The sequence below is a fragment of the Spermophilus citellus genome (assembly GCF_964194105.1).
Source record: "Spermophilus citellus genome assembly, chromosome: 18".
NCBI classification, from domain to species: Eukaryota; Metazoa; Chordata; class Mammalia; order Rodentia; family Sciuridae; genus Spermophilus; species Spermophilus citellus.
Window position 1 is genome coordinate 6,374,613 of NC_138200.1, and position 21,518 is coordinate 6,396,130.

Consider the following 21,518-nt stretch of genomic DNA (forward strand, 5'->3'; position numbering starts at 1 on the left):
TGGTGGTGGCCGCTAGTCCAACATTACCCACCCAGAGAGCTGGGGGACTGGAGGGGGCAGGGGAACAGATTCAAGGAAAGACACGTGAGAGTCCAAGCAACACTGTCTTGTTGTGTGAGATAAGTAGAGGAGGGGACAGAGGCAGAGCTCTCGGGCTGCAGTCAGGCTGGTCACCTCCACAGGTTGGAGACGGTTTCACTGCGGCACTGTGGGGACAATGAGAGAGGTGCCTAGATCTCCAGGTGCCTTTGCCAGCTGTGGCCACATGACATGTTCCCATCCATCGACTGTCCCTGCCCAATTTCCACCCCAGAGTAGGCTGTTCTGCTATAGACAGCTACAGGACTCCTGAGGTCAGGCCATTTTTAAAAAGATTCAGTTGGTTAGAAGGGACAGAAAAATGTTGGATGTTGGGGACCCCAGAAGAGCAACAGTCTGGAACTGCAGCTGCCTGGGTGTAGAGAAGTCCCTCTGAGCCCCTGCTGAGGGTCTGCAGTGAGAGTCTTCTCTCTGTTGGATGGTCACCACTGAGTACAGCCCTGGGGGACCTGGTAGTGTCCTCTGCACTGGCCCCTGACTGGCTCCAGGCCCCAGACGGGGGAGGTTGGAAGAGTGTTAAAGAGGCACCGTGTGTACTGAGTCCCTCGAGGGGGCATCTTACGGGCTGTCACAACATCAGGGCAGGGGCTCCACGGCCATCCCATTCGCTCAGCCCCCAGCGCCTCTCCCCACATAGGCCCAGGCCTGATGGAGGCCTTGGGGACACTCGCTGGGCTCTCCTTCCTCTCCGCCTCTGTCCTCCTCCCCTTTGGAGAAACCTCACTGAGCTCTGGCCAGGTGTGCAGGCGCCCCTCCCTGCCTGCACTGCCCCTTGCTGCCGGGCCCAGCCCTGCGCCCAGGGCCTCCCCGGGGCCAGGCCGGCTGGGTCTAGCATCACTTGGCATAGAGCCCCAGTCAGGTGGGGTCGGCCGGGGTGGGGACCCCTCCTCACCTCGGACATCCAGCCTACACTCGGCCAGTGCCTCCCCCAGCTCATTGAAGGCCCGGCAGGAGTAAGTCCCCGCGTCAAAGGGCGAAGGGCGGCGGATGTTCAGCGTCAGGACCCCCTGGTGGTTGGTCATCAGGAACTTGGGGTCTTCCCTGATTTCCATCTTGTTCTTCATCCAGACCACCTTGGGCTGCCAAGGAGGGAGAAGAGGCCAACTCAGGGCGTGCCCTGGGCCATGGCAGGCGGGCTCAGGAGGCAGGTTTGGTTTCTAATCCTGCTGGGCCACCTCCTTGCCAGTTTCCTTGAACTTCCATTCTCTGACCCTCAGTCTCCTTTTCTGTACCCCACTGCACAGGTAGTGGTGAGGGCTTCCCACTGTCCTCAGCATAGCAGCCCACAGCCTGACGTGACTTGACCCCATGACTCTCTGCCCCCACCCTCCAGGCACTGGCTGGGTGCTGTTCCTGAAATGACCAGATGTGCTCCATCGGGCCTCCACACTGACATTCCCTCTTCAATAGTGTCCCTCCTCCTCTCCTCTCTGGTTAGCACCTGCTTGTCTTTCACTCCATAGCTCGCGTCACTTCCTGACCCCTGCCCTGGGACAGGGACACTACTCTTTCAGAACTGCCTGCATTTCTTGTCACCCTTTGTAGTTTTATATTATTTGGGTGATTTTGGATCAACCCTCAGTTGATTGTTGATCCCAAACTTCTTGGACAGGAACTTCTTGTCCTATTTGTCTAGTACATAAAAAGCCTCGAAAGACTAAATGGAGCAAATGGAGGCATCGTGTCAGCTCCTGGCGGAAAGGGCTGAGCCGTGGGTGTGGGAGCAGGGGAGGGGACGACGGAGGGAGTGACTGGAGGGGGGCTGACGAATGCCTCCCTGTGAAGGGCCAGATCATAACTATGTCAGGCTTTGTGCCCCCGAGGTCTCTGTCACAACTGCTCAGCTCTGTTGCTGTGCTGCAAAATACAAACGAATGTATGTGGCCCACGCGCCAATAAAACTTAATTGGGAGAAACAGGCAGCAGTCAGCCTTGGCCCCTGAGCTGGAGTCGGCCAGCCCCGGGGTCTGCACGGCTTCCTGGAGCTCAGGGCTGCAGGTGTCCATATTTCCCAGAGAGCAGCGGGAAGCCCGGGGGGTTCCTTGCAGATTTAGACCCCCCACCAGGTTTCTGTGTCCAAGGCACCCATGTGTGTCCTTGAGCAGGACAAGAGACCAAGTGGCCTCTCCTCAGGCTGCCAAGACAAGCTGCCCCCTGGAGGTCACACAGCAGAGAAGAGGCAGGGAGATGACTGTCTGACTTGGGCTCTGGCCAGAGGAGGGGAACAGGAAGTGGGTCACAGGGAGTGATTCCCACAGGAAGAGCTGTGGATGGGCCTGGGCTGTGGGAGAGTCCCCACGGGGCCCACACAGGGGCACCTGCAGGCCAGCCTGCCCCCACACCTTCGGGTGGCCTCTGACAGCACAGTTGAGAGCCGCGGAGTATCCAGCCACAACCACCCGGTCGATTAGAGGCGTGAGGAACATGGGAGGCGTCCGGAAGTCATGTTCCTTGTACTCGAGGGGTTTGAAGGTGATTCCTGGTGAGAGAGATGCCAGTAAGATGGCCCATCTAGACGGTCCCAGCCCCGGCCAAGGAACAGACTTGGCCAGCTCCACCTTGTGCCCAGGTGCCCTCCCTCGGAGCCCCAGGGGTAACGGGGCCCCATGACAGGGTGGCAGCACCTGTCTTGAGGATGCAGGCCGTGTTCTTAGAGACCCCAGGTGAGTCACTGAGGCCGCAGATGTTCTCAGTGAAAACTCGGAAGTAGTACTCATTGCCCACAATGAGGTCGGACACAGTGCAGCTGGTGTGGCGGTTGTGCTCATAGACGTTGAACCACTCCTAGTGTGGGGACAGGGGACAGGGGAACATACACAAGTGGACACAGACACAGGAGGGTCAGGGAGGGTTGAGAAGACCTGCCATTGACAACAGCGCTATTCACCATGGCCATCAAGGGAGACATTAGCAAAACGACATCCCTCATATCATGGAATATTATTCAGCCCTAAAAAGGAGAGAAGCAGTGACGAGGGCCACCAGGGTGAACTCTGAAGACACTGTGCTCAGTGAAGAAACCAGACTACTGAAGTCCCAAGTTGATTCCACTCATGTGAAATGTCCAGAGCAAATGAGTCCATAGAGACAGCACGTGGGCAGCCTCTGGGGACTGGTGGGTGAAGTGGGGGCTGCCAATGGGGACGGGTCTCCTTTTGGAGTGATGAGATGCCTTCACACTAGATGGAGGTGGTGGCTGCAGGCCTTGGAAATGTGCTAGAAGCCCCCGAGGGCTCCTGGAACTCTGGGGCCTGGGGTATGGCTTGGTGGAACAGCGCTTGCCTGGCAGGGGTGGGGGTCTCTGGGTTCCATCCCCAGCACCACAAAGGACCAGTCAGTAAAATGGTTACTGCCCAATTCTGTTCTGTGAAGTCTATCTCAACCCAAAAAGAGCTGCATCAAGCCTCAGCCCTCAGCCTCAAGGGCCTCCCCAGCCCCTGCCGCCCCGCCCACTCTCGCCTCCTTCCCTGGTGAATGGGGCCCTGGGCTCCGCTCTCGCCGCCCTGCGTCCTCTCACCATGGTTTTCTTGTCTGCTTTCTGGACGAAGTAGCCGGTGATCTCGCTGTTCCCGTTGTCCTTGGGGGGCTGCCACTCCACCAGCGCGTTGGTGCCCCACACCTCCTTCACCTGCACGTTCTCCGGGGGCCCTGCTTTCTCTGGAAGGAGGCCCCGTGGCCGCTGTCCACACGGCCCCTCAGTCCTCTCCCCTTAGACGCCCACCCATCCTGGTGCCCCAAACCTCCTCCCTCCTCCTTCTCACCTCCTCCCACCCGTCCTCCGCCCCTCACACCTCCCCTCCTGCCCCCTCCGCCCTTCCCCTCCTGGATCACGCCCCCCGCCCCACCCCCACCCGCTGCACACCCACGACCCGGATGCGGATGGTGGCAGTGTCCTTCATGTTCTCAATCTGCACGGTCAACTCGTACTCCCCGGAGTCGGAGCGGGCCGCCTGGCGCACGAAGAACACCGTGTCGAAGTCGCTGGTCCGCACGTGCACGCGCGAGGTGTCGATGGGGGCTCCGCCCTTGGTCCACACCACCTGGGGCCGGGGCTTGCCCTGGGGGAGCGGGCCAGGGGGTCAGGGGCCTGCAGCACCGTGGGGCCACCGCAGCCGCCCGTCCCGCCCCAGCCCGGGCACCTGGAAGGGGATGACGAGGTTGAGGTGCTCGCCCACTTTGCGGATGTACGTCTGGCGCAGGTGGCGCGGGAGGCGGATCTTGGGTTGCTCTGAGGGTAAGACCCAGGTGGGGGCTCAGCGCACGGCCGAGGGGTCATTTGAAGGACAGAATGGGTGAGATTGTCTGGGGGAGGCCCTGGTGACCACACAGCCAGGGCAGATGGGATGTCACTGACTTGGGTTCTAGGAGGGCTGGGTCACCCACCCACAATCTCCCGGATGGTGACGGGCTGGACCAGGGTGGCCGGCTCACTGCGACCTGCAATGTTGACCCCAACCACCCGGAAGAGGATCCTGGCTCCGGTTGGGAGATCCTTGACCGTGAAGCCACAGCGCTCCACGGGCTCCTTGTTGGCAGGAAGCCACTCCTCGGCTGCAAGAGAAGTGCCAGGCGGGTGCCTCAGTCCCGGCCTCCAAGCTGCCCCGCCCCCTGCTCACTGTCCCTCTGGTGACCTGCGCCCCAGCACAGCCAATACTGAGTATTGCCCAGCGTTCCTGTGAGGGTCCTCAGGGCAGTCATGCGTGAGTGTGTCCACCTTGCTTTGACCCATGGTCTCCCCATTTTAAGGACAAGGAAACTGAGGCCCAGAGAGGCTCAGACCAGGCAGCCTGGGCAGCAGAACCAAGGCACTGCTGAGCTCTGCTCAGGGGCCACTCTGAGGGCACAGCAGGAGAAGGCTGGGCAGCCACACCCAGGGGTGCCCGAGCAGGCAGCGAGGCTAGGGCTCCCTGGACTTCCACCTGTGCTGCCGCCTCTAGGTGGGTGAGGCACTGAGGGTCAGAGCATCCACCAGGGGTGTGAGCCCTCCCGGCCCAGCTCCAGAGCACCAGGCTTGGGCACAGGGGATCAGCCAGGTCAGACAGGGTGGAGAGGGCTGGCAGGGGGAAGGTACCTGTCAGGATGGGCTCTCCCTCCGCCATATTAGGAGGGAGGAGCTGACCCTGAAGTCTCAGCCAGGGCCACACAGGCACAAAGCACAGGGACAGGAGGGCAGCCATATCTGCCTGGCTTTAAGGCCTCCCAGTGACTGGCCACATCAGAGACAGTTCCACGTCTGTGGCCCTGGGGCTGGCTACAGTCAGTGTCCAGTGAGTGTTCAGGGGCCAGTGGAGAAGTGGAGGATGGAAATATGGATGATGGATGGACAGGTGGAGAGACAATATGTAGATAGGTCGGCAGGCAGGCAGTCACACAGGTAGAAGAAGAAAGGGAAGGCTGGCTGGCTGGCTGGGTGGGTGGGTGGATAGATACATGGGTGAGAATGTTACTGGATGGATGATGTATAGGTGGGTGGGTGGATGGGTGGGTGGATGGATGGGTGGGTGGAGGATGAGTGGATAGATGGGTAGGTGAGTGGGGGATGGATGGATGGGTGGATGGGTGGGTGGATGGAGGATGGATGGATGGGTGGATGAGTGGATGGGTGGGTGGGAGATGGATGGATGGATGGAGGATGGATAGGTGGGTAGGTGGGTGATGGATGGATGAGTGGGGGATGGATGGGTGAATGGATGGGTGGATGGAGGATGGATGGATGGGTGGGTGGATGGGTGGTTGGGGGGTGGATTGATGGGTGGTTGGGGGTGGATGGATGGGTGGATGGATGGATGGATGGGTGGGTGGATGGATGGATGGATGGATGGATGGGTGGATGGATGGATGGATGGATGGGTGGATGGATGGATGGATGGATGGGTGGGTGGATGGATGGGTGGTTGGGGGGTGGATTGATGGGTGGTTGGGGGTGGATGGATGATGGATGGGTGGATGGATGGATGGATCAGTAGCTGGATGATCCAAAAGATTTTCCAATGGAAAGAAGGATGGACAGATGACTGACTGGGCAAGTGGAAGGAAGGATGGAAAGGAGGGAGGGAGGGAAAGAGAGAGAGGGAGAAATAAAAAAGGAAAAGGAAGAAGGAAATATGGCTGGATGGAAGGAAAGAGGGAAGCATGTAGGTATGTGTAGTAGACAAATGGCTGGAAGGACAGAAGGACACATGAAGAGCCATTGCTGTGCGAGGGCACGGGGAGAGAGGAGAAGCTGGCCTGAGGGTCTGGCTTGACCCGTCCTTCCTGCAATCCACGCCAGTACAGACATGGGGCGAGAGGCTCCCTCCCCAGGCGCCTCTTGCTGCCCAACCCCTATCAGCTCCCTGGACAGGGCTCCCTTTGGGGCCCCCGTGGGCCACCACCCCGCCAGGGCACTCACAGCCCTCGAGGCAGTACTCCACCAGGTACCCGTCGATGCCGCCGGCCCCGATCCTGTCCGGGGGCCTCCACTTGAGCGTGGTGGTGGTGTCTGTCACGTCCTCCACCGTCAGGTGCTGGGGTGCACTCGTGGGGGCTGTAGGAGCCAGGGAAAGGGGTGTGGGGTAAATGAAGGGTCAGGGTCAGCAGAAAGGGGCAGGGGTCAGAGGTGGAGTCAGCTGGTTGGGAAGGGGGTCGCGGGGCTGGCTGAAAGTGCATGAGCAAGGAATGTCATCCGGGAGCCTGACTCAGGTCAGGGCTGGTGCCCGCCTGGCAGGCAGAGGCCAGCGAGGTATTCAGGCATCAGCACGAGTCTAGGGTGGTGGGGACCAGTGGTTAGTGCACGGGATCAAGAGGAGAGGAGGAGGGTGGGGTGGGTGTTGACGGGTTGGGTCAATGAGGGCCCAGAAATCGGCAGTCTGTAGGGTCAGAGGTCAGGGTGCAGGTGCGAGAGGGACAGGGCAGTGAGGGGTCCAGAGGCATCACCAATGGGCATGAAGGGCTTGGTGTTCATGCTGGGCTGGGAGACGCCGATGGCATTGACGGCAAAGACCCTCATCTCGTAGAGGATGCCCTCGATCATCTTGGTGGACTCGTAGGTGGTCTCCGTGAAGACCTCGAAGTTCAGCTTCATCCAGCGCTGAGAGCCCTTCTTCTTCCGCTCCAGGAGGTACCCTGAGGGCTCCCCAAGCAGAGGGGTGGGGATCATGGAGAGGTCGTGGGGTCACAGGCCACTGGGACAGTGAAGGTGCCATCAAAAGGCTCCCATGGCCCATGGAGGCCTGAGGCCACAGGTCTTGGGTTGGTCTCTGGCTTACAAAGCACTCCAAGGCCACCCCTCATAGGGTCAGGAGTCAAGAAGGTCACAGGTCATGAGTCAGGGGGTCGGTGCATAGAAAGTCCCAGGCCTGTCCCGGGTTGTCGGGATGAAGAACAGTGTTGGACAGGCAGAGACCTGGGTTTCCATCAAAGGTGGACCCAAGGCCCAGGCCCATGAGATCATCAAGGAGCAGCAGAGACTAAGGCAGCTCAGGGTTGTGGGAATGGCCCACAGGCACTCACCAGTGACTGGCTGTCCCCCATCATACTTGGGTGGCTCCCAGACCAGGATGGCCCAATCCTCTCCCACCGATGTGACACGCACAGCCTCCGGGGGATCTGGGACATCTGGGAGACGAGAGAGTCAGGTGACCCTTCCAGACAGCAGGGAGCCACTCACTGGCTCGGCCCTTGGCCCTCTGCTCACCCACAACCCGCAAGAAGATGGAGGCCACATCCTCGCCCACGGGGTTGGTGACTTTGATGGTGTAGCGTCCCTCGTCAGCGCGCTCAGCACTCTCAATGACGAAGCTGCTGCAGTCCACACGCTGCTCGATGCGGGTCCTGCCCTCGGTGGCTGAGAACACCTGGACAGGCAGCAGATGGCCTTGCTGCGTCAGCTCCCCACCCAGGCCTGCCCTGTCTCTCCTGTGCTCAAAATCCTGCAGGGGCTCCCCTCGCCCAGTTTGCGTGAGGCCTGCGTGAGGCCCAGGGGCCCTTCAGGTCTGCACACAGCCCACCATTCCCTACAGTCCTCTCACCCTCCAAACACTGTCCCTCATTAAAAAACACCAGATGGTCTGGTCCCCGAGGTCTTGCAAGGCTGTTCCCTGTGCATGCAGCTAGATCCTCTTAGACACCCAGAAGTCACCTCTTGGAAGCCCCCAGCTGAACGTGAGCATCCCTCCCTATCCTTGGACTCCTGCTCGCTCCCTTTTTCTCAGCCCCAGAACCCTAGGCGACTGCTGCTTGGCTCACATCTGCCTCTCCAAGAGGGAAGGCCCGCAGGGGCGGCGGCTGCGTCTGATGCATGGTTGCAACCTCGGCACTACCAGAGAGCCTGGCCCAGGAAGCCTCAGAGGATGCTGGTGAGTGAATGAGCAAGTGAGCGCAGACTAAGCTAGTCTGTCCACTTTACAGAAGGGGAAACGAGCACAGAACCGACCCAGGGTCTGGTACATACATGGTCACAATGGTGGATGAGAAGATGGATGGATGGATGGACAGATGGATAGAGGCATATCTAGCTAAACAGATGAGTTTCTAGATGAATGCATAGATAACTGAATTGATAGATGGTTAAATGGTCAAACGAATTAATTATTTCACGAGTGGATGGATGGATGAATTAATCAATTAACTGATGCATGAAAGGATGGATGGTTGGATGAGTTACTGGATGGGTGACCCAGTTGGTCCATTGATTAATTAGCTGTTGGGTAGACAATGGAAGGAGTACCCACCCTGTGCCAGGCGCCTACCAGGTAGTGTACAAATATAATTCTCCAATCTTCAAAACAACTCCATGAAGAAGGAATCCTTGTCCTTATTTCATACAGGATAAAACTGAGGCTCAGAAAGGGCAAGAAACTTGCCTGGCCTCACCCAGCAGAGCTAAGAGGGAGAGAAACACGGCAGAAGCCCCAACCTACATCATCTCCCTTCATCCAGGTGGCGACAGGAGGGGGCTCCCCTGTGATGGCCACATCCAGCCGCAGTTTGTTCCCAGCCACAACCACAATGGTGTTCTCTGAGGTCTTCCCCGAGCAGTCCAGGTGGATCTTCGGTGGTTCTGGAGGTGCAGAAAGACACTAGGGATCTTGACAGGCAGTCAGACCCCAGCCCACGAGAGCAGCCCCTGAGAAGCTGGGTTCCCAGAGTGGCCGGGGCCCAGGGGCCAGCCCAGCCCCCTCCCTCAGGCTGAGCGTGGGTTCCCAGCCCACCAGAGCAGACCTGGTCCTCACCTTGCTTGGGGACGTACTCCACCTTGATTTCTGGAAGAGCAGAAAGACGGCGATTAGGTTGAAGCCGTCAGCACCCTCCTCCCACCTTCACAGCCCAGAGACAGAGGTGAACATGTGGCAGAAACCCTGGGAACTGGTGCCACCGCTCCCCGTTGGGTGTAACTGTGCTGTCTCCCATCACCTCATCTGACCCCCCCCAGCTCCGTGACATGCGCTGTACGTTAGGGACACTTCACCCACAGGGAGGCATCTGGGGTCCTCAGGTTTGGGAGGGTGTGTTCTGTATCTCTGGGGCACAGGAAGGGGCATCTTTACCCAGGAAGTTGAGCTTGGCGGAGAGGGACAGAGCATAGCCATCAGGCACAAACGTGTAGTCGCCCTCGTCCTCAGGACGGACATCGTCAATCACCAGCTTGTGGAACCTGAAGGGTGGAGGGAGCAGGGTGGGGAGGTGGGTCTGCCCCCCGCTCCTTCCTTCAATGCCAGCGTGCGAATCACCCTCCTCAGTGCAATCTACATGCCCATCATTTTTATTCATGGCTTTAGGGTGCTATGGCCTGGGTTTGAGTCCCACTTACTAGAAGTGTGACATTGGGCAAGTTACTCAATCTCTCTGTGCCTCCATTTCTTCATGCATAAATAGGGGTGATGATAACACTGTACGTAGGGGTTGTTGAACAGCATCTAGAGAGGTGCCTGGCACACAGCAAGTGCCCTACAGATGTTAGGACAGCTGTCTTTAGCACTCCTGGTTCCTTACACAGAACACAGAGAAAGTCTGCGTCCTTCAGGAGTATTGCCGAGAAAACCAGGAGGGCGCGGCTGCATGCTGCAGGTGGCAGGTGCTGATCTCAGGTGTGATGTGCACCTGTTGAACTCCAGCCTCTTGCTGTCCTAGCCGGAATCCCCATGGCCCCAGGCTCCCCCCACACATGGCCCTGTGGCCAGGCCTGTCCCCACCACGAGCTGCTGTCTTCCTCCCACCCCTTGAGCCTGGTCTGGGCAAGTGACACTAGGATAGTTCCCAGCACAGGCCACTGGGCCCACCTTCACTTCTCCACTCTCTGGGGACCTCTGCCTCTCGTGTGGCCTCTGCCTCTGCCACGGAATAGCCAAGACTCGCCTCCTGGACGGGAGGCCACATGGACCAGAGCGCTGTCAGCTGAACCATCCCAGCTGAGGTCCTCACGGAGCCCAGGCAGGACCAGGGGACATCTGCCGGCCACACAGGCAGGAGGGAGGCCCCCTGCCAACCCACACACTCACAGGAAGTCAGCCCTGGCTCTTGTGAACCAGGAAGAGGGCCCACAGCCTCCACGGAGTGACACCCACCGCGCCCGGCCCTCCGCGCTCCTCACCTGCCTACGTGGGAGATGGTGATCCTCTTGCTGGGCCGCACCTCCACCCCATTCTTGTACCACTTGCCGGTCACCTTCTCATCGGACACCTCACACTTGAACACAGCCTGCTCCGAGGCCTTCACGGTCAGATCCGCGATGTCCTGCAGGACCTCCAGCTGTTTCTCTGAGCAAAAGGGAGGCGGGCCGTCACTACTCCAGATGGCCCGCAGACTCATGCGCACCCGAGGCTCTGGCCCTGCAGGGCAGCCCAACCACTCGGAAGCCACCACTGGCCCTGGGTGGTCCTGTCCTGGAGGAGGCTGAACAAGGCCCACCATGAGAGGGAGTAAGGTGGCATGGGAAGAATCCACTGAGGATGCAGAAGAGACTCCCAGGAAGAGGGAACTCTGTGCGGGGGGGCCCCAGGTGGGGTGGGGGTGGCTTAGTGGCACAGCGCTTGCCCGGCAGGCTCAAGGCCCTAGGTTCAGTTCAACTCCCAGTACCGAAAAAAATAAAAAATAAAAGGACTCTGTCTCTGAGTGGGACAGGGGCCACCAGAGGAGACTGCGTTCGAATGCTTGTCTCTTATTAAATAAGATGCCCGATTTAGAGCAAAGTGATTATAGGGTTTAGACAGGGGAGTGGCGCTCTTCCAGCCATCCTGATCCCCTCTGCAGCTGTAAAAGCAAACACATCCCTGTCCCTCAGGATTGGCAGGGCATTAATTCCAGGCTCCCTGCAGATACCAGAGCGGCAGATGTTCCAGTGTCTGTGCCTAACCTCGGGTCCCTGTGCTCTCAGTCATCTCTGGACGACCTGCACAGCCCGACACAACAGAAGTATGCACTTCAGATGGTCACAGGATAACGACAAGGAAAGGGTCTGTGTGCTCAGCTCAGCTGCCGGCCCGAGGGACATGGCTGCTGGAACCCGGGGTTGCAAACCTGGAGCACGGGGCGCGTGCTCGTTCTTCTCTTCTTTCTCTGTCTTTATACATATGGTGACTTGTTTGTCACCTGTCAGTTGATCTTGGAAATCCATCCTTCCATTCCAGGAAATTCAGCTCTCTTCTTTCCTTTTTTTCTTTTTCTGAGATGGGGATGCTCTAAATTGCCCAGGCTGCCCACAAGCTCACTACCCTCCTGCCTCAGGCTCCAGAGTCCCTGGGGTTACAGGTGCATGCCACCACATGGGCTCCATGTTGTCACTTATTATGGTAACGCAGGGACATCCCGTCATCTCCTTGGCCCACGGGTGACAGGGTTTGTTGGGGTTTTGTTTGTTTGCAGTGCTGGTCTTGAACCCAGGGCCTCACACATGCCAGGCAAGCATGCTACCACTGAGAGACACCCTGCACTTGTCATTTTGAGACAGGGTCTAAGTTGCCGAGGCTGTCCTTGAATTTGCCATCCTCCTACCTCAGCCTCCATAGTCGCCGGGATCACAGGCATGCACCACCAACTGGGCTTATTGGTTTGTTTTCGCCATTCATTTGTATAGACTTACAGACTCGAGCAACTCGCACAAACAATGCAGAGTCCTTTGGACCCTTCTCCCAACATCTCCCAGCGGTGACACCTTACATGACTGTGAACCAAAATCCCAGCCAGGATGTCACCAACTGTGCCTGTGAGCTGGATGACACCTGGTGCTCAGTGTTCACCACAGTTTGGGTGAACAAGGCTGCCTCAAAGGCATGAGGTGTAGAGAGGTCACTGTAAGGAGACGAGTATGGACCTGGCAGCCAGTGAGGAGACTGCTATAGGCACGAGGCGACAGGGGCCTGGGCCAGGAAGGGGCCGCTGAAGATGTACTTTGAAGATGGGACAGACAGGATTTGCCTGGGGTTGAAGGCAGGGTGGGAGGATCCGGTTCAACTCCCAGATTTGGGGCCCAGGCCATGGGGGGCTGCAAGGAGAGGCCCCACCGCCCGAGCCCTCACCTTCCACAATGAGGTCAGCTTCACACTGGCCGCCATTGGTCATGACCTGATAGCGGCCCCCATCCTCCAGGCTCACGTCGGAGAAGATGAGGATATGACGCTTCCCGTCCTTCTTGAAGCGGTACCGGGCCTTGAAGGAGTCCTCCCGCGTCAGCTCCACGCCGTCCTTCATCCTGGGTGGACGAACATGAAAGGGGGTGTAAGGGGCCAGCTCAGCTCTGGGCCTGGTCTTGGAGGTGATTGGGGAACCAGAGCAGAGGGACTGGGGGAAGGTCACAGGAGGAAGGGAGACAGGGGATGGTAGAGACATCTGGAGGGCTGGCAGGGTCCCAGGGGAAGTCAGGGGAGAGGTCAGGGACACAGAAAGAGGCCATGGGTAGAGGTCAGAGCACAGTGGAAACCTGATGCTCTCAGAGAGATGTCCAACACTGACTCCTGTTCATGGTGCTTCTCCCACTGGGATCCCCTCCCACGTCACCCTGCCACCTTGTCACACAGATCGCACTCAATTGCAACCCAGGAAGGGCCCCTCCAGGAAGCCTGCCAGACTCCCGAGTCCCTTCCCCCTTTGAAAAGGCTACAGCATCTCTCTGCTCCTCTCAATCACTTGTCAAAGGAGAACTATCACTTGTCAAAGAAGAACTTGTATATTTATTTGCATGAAATGTGATTAATGCCTGCCTGTCTCCTTACACACATGTGCGCGCGCGCACGTGCACACACACACACACACACACACACACACACGCCACCAATTTTCCAGATTATAAGGGCCACAGAGGTAGGCACCAGGCTGATTTTTTAAAAATATTTTTTTAGTTGTAGATGGGCACCTTTATTTTATTTACTTATTTTTATGTGATGCTGAGGATCAAACCCAAGGCCTCACAAGTGCTAGGCGAGTGCTCTGCCACTGAGCCACATCCCCAGCCCCCTGATATGTTTTTAGTAGAAGAGCACAACCTGCTATAGGTGCTTAATAAATATTTGCTGGATGGGTGAATCAATATGTGGATGGATAAGTGAAGGGGCAGAAGGAGGGCAAGTGGGTAGAAGGGTGGATAAGCGGATGGAGGGTTAGAGAACCATTCAAATGGACAAGGCAATGATGGGTGAATCCATGGAGGTGAGTGTGTGACAGGGTGATGGGAGATGGGTGGAGGGAAAGGGGAATTCGGGGATGATGAGTGGATGGAGGGTGGGGGATCTCCTTGAATAGATGAGGAGGTAGGTGGATGGGCCGATGGATGAATTAATGAATGGGGCGGGTGGAGGGAAGGTAGATGAGTAGCCAGACCTAAGGACAGATGATGGACCACATGGATGAATAAATATTTAACAAACGACAGGGACCAAGGAATACACCCTGAAAATGATGGGTCAAGGTCAGAAGTCCCAGAAAGAAGCCCTGGGTAAGGGTCAGGAACGTCCCTGGTGGTGCCAGCGCCCATCAGGATCAGGGCTGAGACACCTATCTGGAGCTCAGGGGTCAAGGTCACTCACCACATGACCTGGGCACCCTCTTCTGACACCTCGACCGCCATCTCCACACGGTCGCCCACAAACACCTGCTGGTCCTCCAGGGGTGTGACGATCAGGACTGGAGGCTCTGTGTGGTGGGGGGACGGAGGTCAGTGGTGTCGGGTCCCCCTAAAGAGCTCCACCCCTCTCCACACTCACCTTTGACGAACAGCTCCGTGAAGCACTTCTCATCCTTGACAACCACCTCGTAGGCCGCGTCGTCGGCCAGTGTGCACTTATTGATGGTAAGGATTCGCTTCTTACCCACGTTCTCGAACACGTACCTGGCGCAGAAAGCTCACCTCAACCCGGGCACAGAGGAAGGCCTTGCCCCAGGCAGCTCTGCCCAACTATTCTCAGAACACATGTCCCTCTCCAAGTCAAGGTGTGTGGGAGCGGTAGAGAGCCCATTTCATTATGTGAACAACCAGAGTGAAAATACCAACCGTCCACTGGCATCCTCCCTCCCTTCCTTTGAGCAGGGGCACATGGCCACCCACCTAGAGAACTACCTTCTCCAGCTTCCTTTGCTCAAGGATGGACAGAAGACTAAGTCTGAGCCAGTGGAATGTGAGTGGAAGTCATGTGGGCTCCTTCCAGGAGGATGAGGCAGGAGGATTGCAAATTTGAGGTCAGCCTCAGAAACTTAGTGAGTCCCTAAACAACTTAGTGAAACCCTGTCTCAAAATTTAAAAAATAAAATGAAATAAAAAAGGCTGGGGATGTAGCTTAGTGGTAAATTGCCCCTGGGTTAAATCCCCAATACCCCACTCCAAAAAAAAAAAAAATGCTCATTATAGCCAGGTGTGGTGCTGCACACCTGGAATCCAAGCAACTTGGGAGGCTGCAGCAAGATCACAAGTTCAAGGCCAGCCTGAGTAACTTATGGAGACTCTGTCTCAAAATAAAAAATAAAAATGGCTAGAGTTGCAGATCAATGGTAGAGTGTCCCTAGGTTCCACAGCCCCAGTATTGGGGGGAGGAGCTTATTATAGAAAAAAATACCAAAGCCAAAAAAGAAAACCATCCTTATTGCTGGGTGTCCTCTCTGGACTGGATTTCAACCAGGCAGCAAGCCCCACGCGTACTTGCTGCTTGGTTTGATCTCCTGGCCGTTCTTGAACCACTTGAGAGGAAGGTCTGGGTCGCTGATCTCCACCACCAGCTTGATCTTGTTGCCCCTGTCCACCTGGTAGGCGGGGTCCAGCTTTTTTGTGAAGGCTGGACGTGGAGAGAAGCACAGGGGCTACCACCCTGGGCACCCAGGAGGAGCCACATCTCCCTCCCCAGGCCACGGGCTCTCCGAGGTCAAGGTCAGGGGCCTCCTGTGAACCTCCCTGAGAGCAAGATTCAACTACTCCTTGACCGGGGTCTCCAAGATAGGCCCCGTGTCCAGACAGCAGGTGCCCATGGTGCTGGGGTCCCTGTGGATGGGCCTCCTCTGCTCAGAGTGCTGACCTGCGCTCTTCTTGACCTCGACCTTGGCCTTCTTGAGCCGCTTCAGCATGCCCCGGAGGTCGGTGATGCCGTACTGGAAGGCGATTTTCTCGTACTCGCTCTTCTTGGCCCCTTTCAGGAGCTCCCAGATCTCCGGGGGGATGCCCAGGTCGTCGTCGTCCTTCTTCTTCTTCTTCTTCTCTTCCTCGACCACCTCCCTGGGGGCGGGAGGCAGGCCAAAGCCACCAGGAGTGAGAAGGTGAGCGTCTCCTCTGCTTGCTTGCTGTGGGACTTACCCAAGTCACCTTCTCTCTCTGGCCTTCCACTGTCCCATCCCAGCCTTCTCCTAGGCCTCTGTCCTCCAGCCTCCTGCCCTCTCCACAGGGCCCCTCAGATGCCATCCCTAGGCTGCTGAGAGCTCTCACAGCCCCCATGCTACTGCCCTCAAGAGGAAGGCCCCACTCCCCAGCCTGGCGGTCACATACCCACCCACCCTTCCAGCACTGCCCCCACAGGACAGAGGAGCGGCACACAAATATAGAGCCACGGGTGAGTGACAGATGCGTCAATGGATGGGGAGGCAGAAAGACAGGCGGGCGGTTGGCGGCAGGTGGCTGGGTGAGGGGAGGGGCTGGTGGCTAGCCAGAAATGTTGGGCAGCTGGGTGAATCTGTTGATGGGAGGTGGCCCAGGCAGTGGTTGACTGGCCAGGGAAACGGGTGAGTGGATTAGTAAATGGGGTTGGTTATGGGGTAGGTGGGGGAGTGGGGGATGGAGAGGTTGATCAGCAGGCGGTGAGCACTACATGGGGCAGCATGACATGGCCATCATTCAGTCATTTTTGACCTAGAGAACACTGATTTCCTACAGTTCAATCTAACAGAGAGCTACCGGTGGGGGATGCAATGTGTCAATGGAGAGGTGAACGGTTGGTAGAAGGACGTCTAGAGACAGATGGGGGATGAGTAGATAGGCAGATAGGATACTGGGTATGGTTGGGAGAGAGAGAGGGTACAGATGGCTAGATGGATGGGAAGGTGGGAAGGTGGATGGATGTAAGGATGGACAGGAGGTGGAGAGGAGGACAGGAAGGGACCTCATCAGGTGGAGAAGTGTATGAAGCAGGGAGGTGCAGGATGAACTGATGGACTGACATGGATGGCTGAGCATAATGGCAATTAGGTGGATGGACAGGTGGAAAGATGGTGGGTAGATTGAGGGATATGTGAGTGGGGATATTGAGAAATGGGAAGATGGGTGAATAGATGAATTAGTGGATGGGTGGATGGATAGATGAATGGGTGGGTGGATGGATGGATGGGTAGGTGGATGGACAGACTGGTGGGTGGGACAAGAGGATGCACAGATGGTTGGTTGGATGAGTGGGTGGATATGGAAGTGAACTGGAGCCTGAGTGAGCAGGAGAGTGGATGTGGGGTCATGGGTTAAAGAGGAGTAGGTAGGCTAATTGGTGGGCAGGTGGTGGACTGGGTGAGGTTGTGGGCAGGGGCAAGGGGAACAGGTGTGTAGGTGGGTAGTGAATAGACAGGTGACTGGATGGGTTGGCAGGTAGGAACTGAACAGAGGGAGAAGATGATGGAGGGAGAAGCAGAGAATCCGGGAGAATTTGGAAGTAACAGGCAGTGGAGCTTCGCCGCCATCCTCCTCCCTTGGGTCCCCAACTCCCCTCTGTGAAGTGGGCTCACCTCTTCTTCAACAGGCCGCTGAAATCCAGCTCACCTGCATCCTCTGGCTTCCCTTCACCCCTGTGGCCATTGAGAGGGGAAATGAACCTCACTGAGAGTCATCCTGGGGTCCCCCACTCCCTGTCTTCCATGATCCTCCCTTCTCCCACATTCCCACCGCCCATGATCCTTGGCACCAGGAGATCCCCTCTCCCCAGAATCCAGAACCACTTACGTTCGCTTGAAGCTTTCCAGGCTCTGCCCAGAGGCGTCCTGACGGGGTGCTGGGAGGGGACAATTGGGGAAAGGGAAGGTGAGCTGGAGGCGAGGGCTGATCTAAGAACAGGAGCTCCTCTCCAGGCCCTTTTCCCCTGCCTGCTGGACCAGCACACCCTCCTGCCTGGGCCTGGCCCCTCCACTCCCAGTCCCACTCACTCACATCCCTGGCCACCAGAACTGTCCCTCGGCAGCTTGCACCGCTCCCTCCGGGGGCTGGGCAGCCTCATCCTCTGCACCCCTCATATCTAAGTGCCCCACGTCCTGAGCTCAGACTCCCTAATGCCCTCAGAGCTCTATACCTGTGCCCCCATGTGTAGCCTCCTGTTCGTCCCCTATACCCTCGCCCTCAGCCCACACCCCCGCGTTCTCTACACCAGGACACCCTCATCCCCCAAGCCTTGATCCCACTTACTCAAGCCTGAAATCTGCTCACCTCCTAGGCCTTCACATGCCTGAACACTTTGCTCCTCCTCCTCTAGCCTGTGGATGGTCTCCCCGGTTTTGAATACCATGAACCCTGGATCTCTACTCCCAGATCCACACACCCAGCCTCCCCACATGTCTCCACAATCTCCCTACACCCCCAAGCCCAGACCCACAAACCTCTACCCCACCACACCCCCGCCAGCGTACCCTCCACATCAATGTTGAAGCTACAGCTGTCACAGATGTCCTTGGCTTTGACCTCAAGGCGGTAATCCCCACGGTCCCCCAGTACCACCTTCCCAATGTGCAGCTCCACAGTGTACACCTGGGGGCCAGGGCCAGGGGTGTGGATACATGGACTACCCCACAGCCCCTCACCTCCCCCAAGCCCACTTCAGAACTGTGCCCAAGTCCTCACCCCTACCCCACCCAGGGGCCTTGAAGGCCTAGCACAGGGGCTTCAGCACCCAGTGGCCAGCTCAGTCTCTCCTGGCTGGACAGTCTTGACTCCTGGGCCCAAATGACCACACTCAAGTGCACTACACCCAACCCCAAACACCCCCCACTGCTCAACAGAGCCTCCACCCAGGGGGCTCCAGGCCACAGCTGTGCCTCAGATAATAGGCCTGCTCAGCCCCCGGCCCACCCGCGCACCCCCATACTGTGGAGTCCTCACATTACTGGCAGAGTCGTGGGACTCCTTGAAGGAGAATCGGGCCCCACTCTTGCTGCCCAGCTCTAGCCACTTGCCCTTGAACCACTTGATGGCCGGTTTGGCAGGAAGCTCCTTCCCGTTCACCTTGGCTGTGATCACAGCATTCTTTCCTGGGTTGGGTGAAGGGAGAGCCATCAGGATCCCCAGAACTCTTCAGAGGGGGACTGTGAGCTTGAGAGACCCAGTGCCTCCTCCCTCAGACCCCGGGGTGCAGGCCCAGCCTCCTCCCTCAGACCCAGGGGCCCAGGCCCAGCCTCCTTCAGGCCCCTCACCAGTCTCCACTGATACAGAGTCTGGCTTTTGCAGGAAAATGCCAGTGGGCTCCTCAGCAGTCGGGGACTGGTCCTCGGGTGGGGCTTCTGCTCAGGAGACAGGATTAGGGTAGCAGATAATGGCTAGGGTCGAGCAGCAGGGCATGGGGGCAGAGTGGCTTTTCCTGAACTGGGAAAGACCGTGTGTCCTATAGCTGCCTGTGTGACCTAACTAGACTCCCCCAGCCCTTTAGCCTCAGCTTCCCCATCTGTGAACCAGAGGGTGTAGACTAAATGGTCCTTTGGGGTAGGAGAGGCTTAAAGATGGACTGGGGCATTCGGAGCTGGGCAGGGCGTGGTGACCAACTAGCCAGTTGATGGGAGCCTGAGGCCAGGCTGAGGGGCTGGCGCTCTCCTAGCACTAGGGAGCCATGGCAGACTGTGAGCAGGGAGGGCTGGTCACCTCTGGTGCTGTGTGGGGACAGACCAAAGGAAAAAGACCAGGAAGAGGCTGGAGAGAGGGCACAGAGGACTGCAAGAGGGAGACGGGATGACAGGCCAGGGATACCCTCTCACCTTTGGGGGGCTCTGCAGGAGCCTCCTTAGGGGGAGCTTCTTTGGGGGCATCTTTGCCTTTTGGGACCTTTTTGGCTGCTGAGATAGGAAATGTTCACACTTGAGCATGTGCTGGCCACCTTCCTCCCCCAGACCCAGGGTCCAGGCCCAGCCTCCTCCCCCAGACCCAGGGGTCCAGGCCCAGCCTCCTCCCTCAGACCCAGGGGTCCAGGCCCAGGAGTCCAGGCCCCATCCCTCTCCCTCAGACCCAGAAGTCCAGGCCCAGCCTCCTCCCTCAGACCCAGGGTCCAGGCCAGCCTCCTCCCTCAGACCCAGGGTCCAGGCCAGCCTCCTCCCTCAGACCCAGGGTCCAGTCCCAGCCTCCTTCCTCAGACCCAGGGTCCAGGCCCAGCCTCCTTCCTCAGACCAGGGGTCCAGGCCCAGCCCTCCTCCCTCAGACCCAGGGGTCCAGGCCCAGGAGTCCAGGCCCCATCCCTCTCCCTCAGACCCAGGAGTCCAGGCCCAGCCCTCCTCCCTCAGACCCAGGGGTCCAGGCCCCAGCCCCCCTCCCTCAGACCCAGAAGTGGGGGGTGGGCATCCTAGGTGTAAATTTATATCTAATCCTGAGGCTGTGAGATCAGGTTTCCCCTACCCCAGGCAGGTGGTGCCCCAGCTACCCAGGCCACTGGGCCCTGACCTTTTGGTTTCTGGGGGTATAATTAGCTCTTCCTCTAGGCTAGAAACTGGACACCTCCTGCTGACCACAGCAGCCTTCTCCTGGGGTGCTGGTTCCATGGGGGCGCAGGGGCAGAAAGGGGCTGGACCCCCACCCCACTCCTGGCTGGCCTGATGCCAGGGGACACAACACGCCAGGAAGAGGTCCACCACCCAGGGCCTGTCTCCTGTGCAGACTTCCTCATAGAGAGGGAGCCCATGCTTCCATAGAGAAGTGCCCTCCAGTCCCATTGGAAGAGGGACCTCCCAAACTGTACATAAAGAAAGGGCTCCAGGGCTGGGTGTGGTTCAGTGGCACTGTGCTTGCTCAGGAAATGCAAGGCCCTAGGTTTGATCCCCAGAACTGCAAAAGAGAAAAAGAAAGATCTTGGGTTCCTATTCCAAGAAGATCCCCTAATTCCTCCACAGGGCAGCCCCAATTCCCATGGAAAGAGGGCTCTCCTCCTCCTTATTGGAGAAGAGTCCCAAGTCCCATGCAGACTGGAACCTCTAAGCTCTATACCCACACATGATCACTCCTAAAAAGATTCAGTCTTGGGGCTGGGGATGTGGCTCAAGCTGCAATGCGCTTGCCTGGCATGCGCCAGGCGCTGGGTTCGATCCTCAGCACCACATAAAAATAAAATAAAGATGTTGTGTCCACCGAAAACTGAAAAATAAATATTAAAAAAATTCTCTTCTCTCTCTCTTAAAAAAAAAAAAAAGATTCAGTCTTCATCCAGGGAGGAAGCCCAATCCCTGCCTAGAAGATACCCCCTCCAAATGCAAAGGACCCCACCACCATGCAGACTCCCCAATCCACATGCCAGAGACCCTACCCGCACTGAGAAAAAGGAACCCTGATTTACAATCACAGAATCCCCATTCACCTGAAATGGATCCCTAATCCGCTATAAAAAACCTCTTTTTTGCAGGGGGAGGGGACCCCCCCTATCCTACAAAGACATGCAACACCTCCACCTACCACAAGAAGGAATCTCCCCCAGCTTTCCACACAGGGACAACCTACTCAGATATGGGGCCCCCATCCCACGTAAAAAAAATAAACATTTCCTCACAGAGAAAGCACCCCATTCTCCCCAACTCACAAAAACAGGAGCCCCAAATCCCCATTCAGAAAAGAAGACCCATCCTCTCTTAGAAAGGGGTCCTGGTAGCCACCTGGTTTGGCCTCAGGCATGGCTGCGGACCTCTTCCGGCTCCTCGGACCCAGCCGCCTCTAGCCAGGCCCTAGGCAGGACAGGTGGGACCGCAAAGAGGGGGGCTTTAAGAAGTCCGGGGACTCCCAGGAGGCTCCGGGAGGCATCGGAAGGCTGCCCCAC

At 57.7% G+C, this 21,518-nt stretch overlaps 1 protein-coding gene across 1 annotated transcript; it reads right to left on the reverse strand.

The window, feature by feature from the left end:
• Nucleotides 1-91: 91 nt before the first annotated feature.
• MYBPC2 (myosin binding protein C2) lies at nt 92-21,499 on the reverse strand. Its single transcript, XM_081275741.1, has 28 exons — nt 21,358-21,499; nt 19,483-19,560; nt 18,928-19,014; nt 18,617-18,765; nt 18,148-18,265; nt 17,471-17,519; nt 17,257-17,316; nt 15,573-15,769; nt 15,203-15,335; nt 14,274-14,398; nt 14,097-14,202; nt 12,594-12,766; nt 10,670-10,835; nt 9,627-9,733; nt 9,312-9,341; nt 9,000-9,139; nt 7,775-7,934; nt 7,591-7,695; nt 7,015-7,203; nt 6,491-6,625; nt 4,483-4,650; nt 4,239-4,327; nt 3,962-4,157; nt 3,617-3,756; nt 2,724-2,883; nt 2,442-2,578; nt 992-1,178; nt 92-206 (listed from the first exon to the last, which is right to left on the reverse strand). Exons 1-28 carry the CDS (start codon nt 21,374-21,376, stop codon nt 196-198), a joined length of 3,414 nt encoding a protein of 1,137 aa, XP_081131867.1. The 5' UTR covers nt 21,377-21,499; the 3' UTR covers nt 92-195.
• Between the last annotated feature and the right edge of the window lie 19 nt (nt 21,500-21,518).

Excerpts from the sequence above, each read along its gene's own strand:
- MYBPC2 (XM_081275741.1), bottom strand. Across the intron at positions 17,520-18,147 it reads CTTCAACATTGATGTGGAGG|CACCCCGTCAGGACGCCTCT; the intron begins GTACGCTGGCGG and ends GTCCCCTCCCAG. Across the intron at positions 4,328-4,482 it reads CACCATCCGGGAGATTGTGG|AGCAACCCAAGATCCGCCTC; the intron begins GTGGGTGACCCA and ends TCTTACCCTCAG.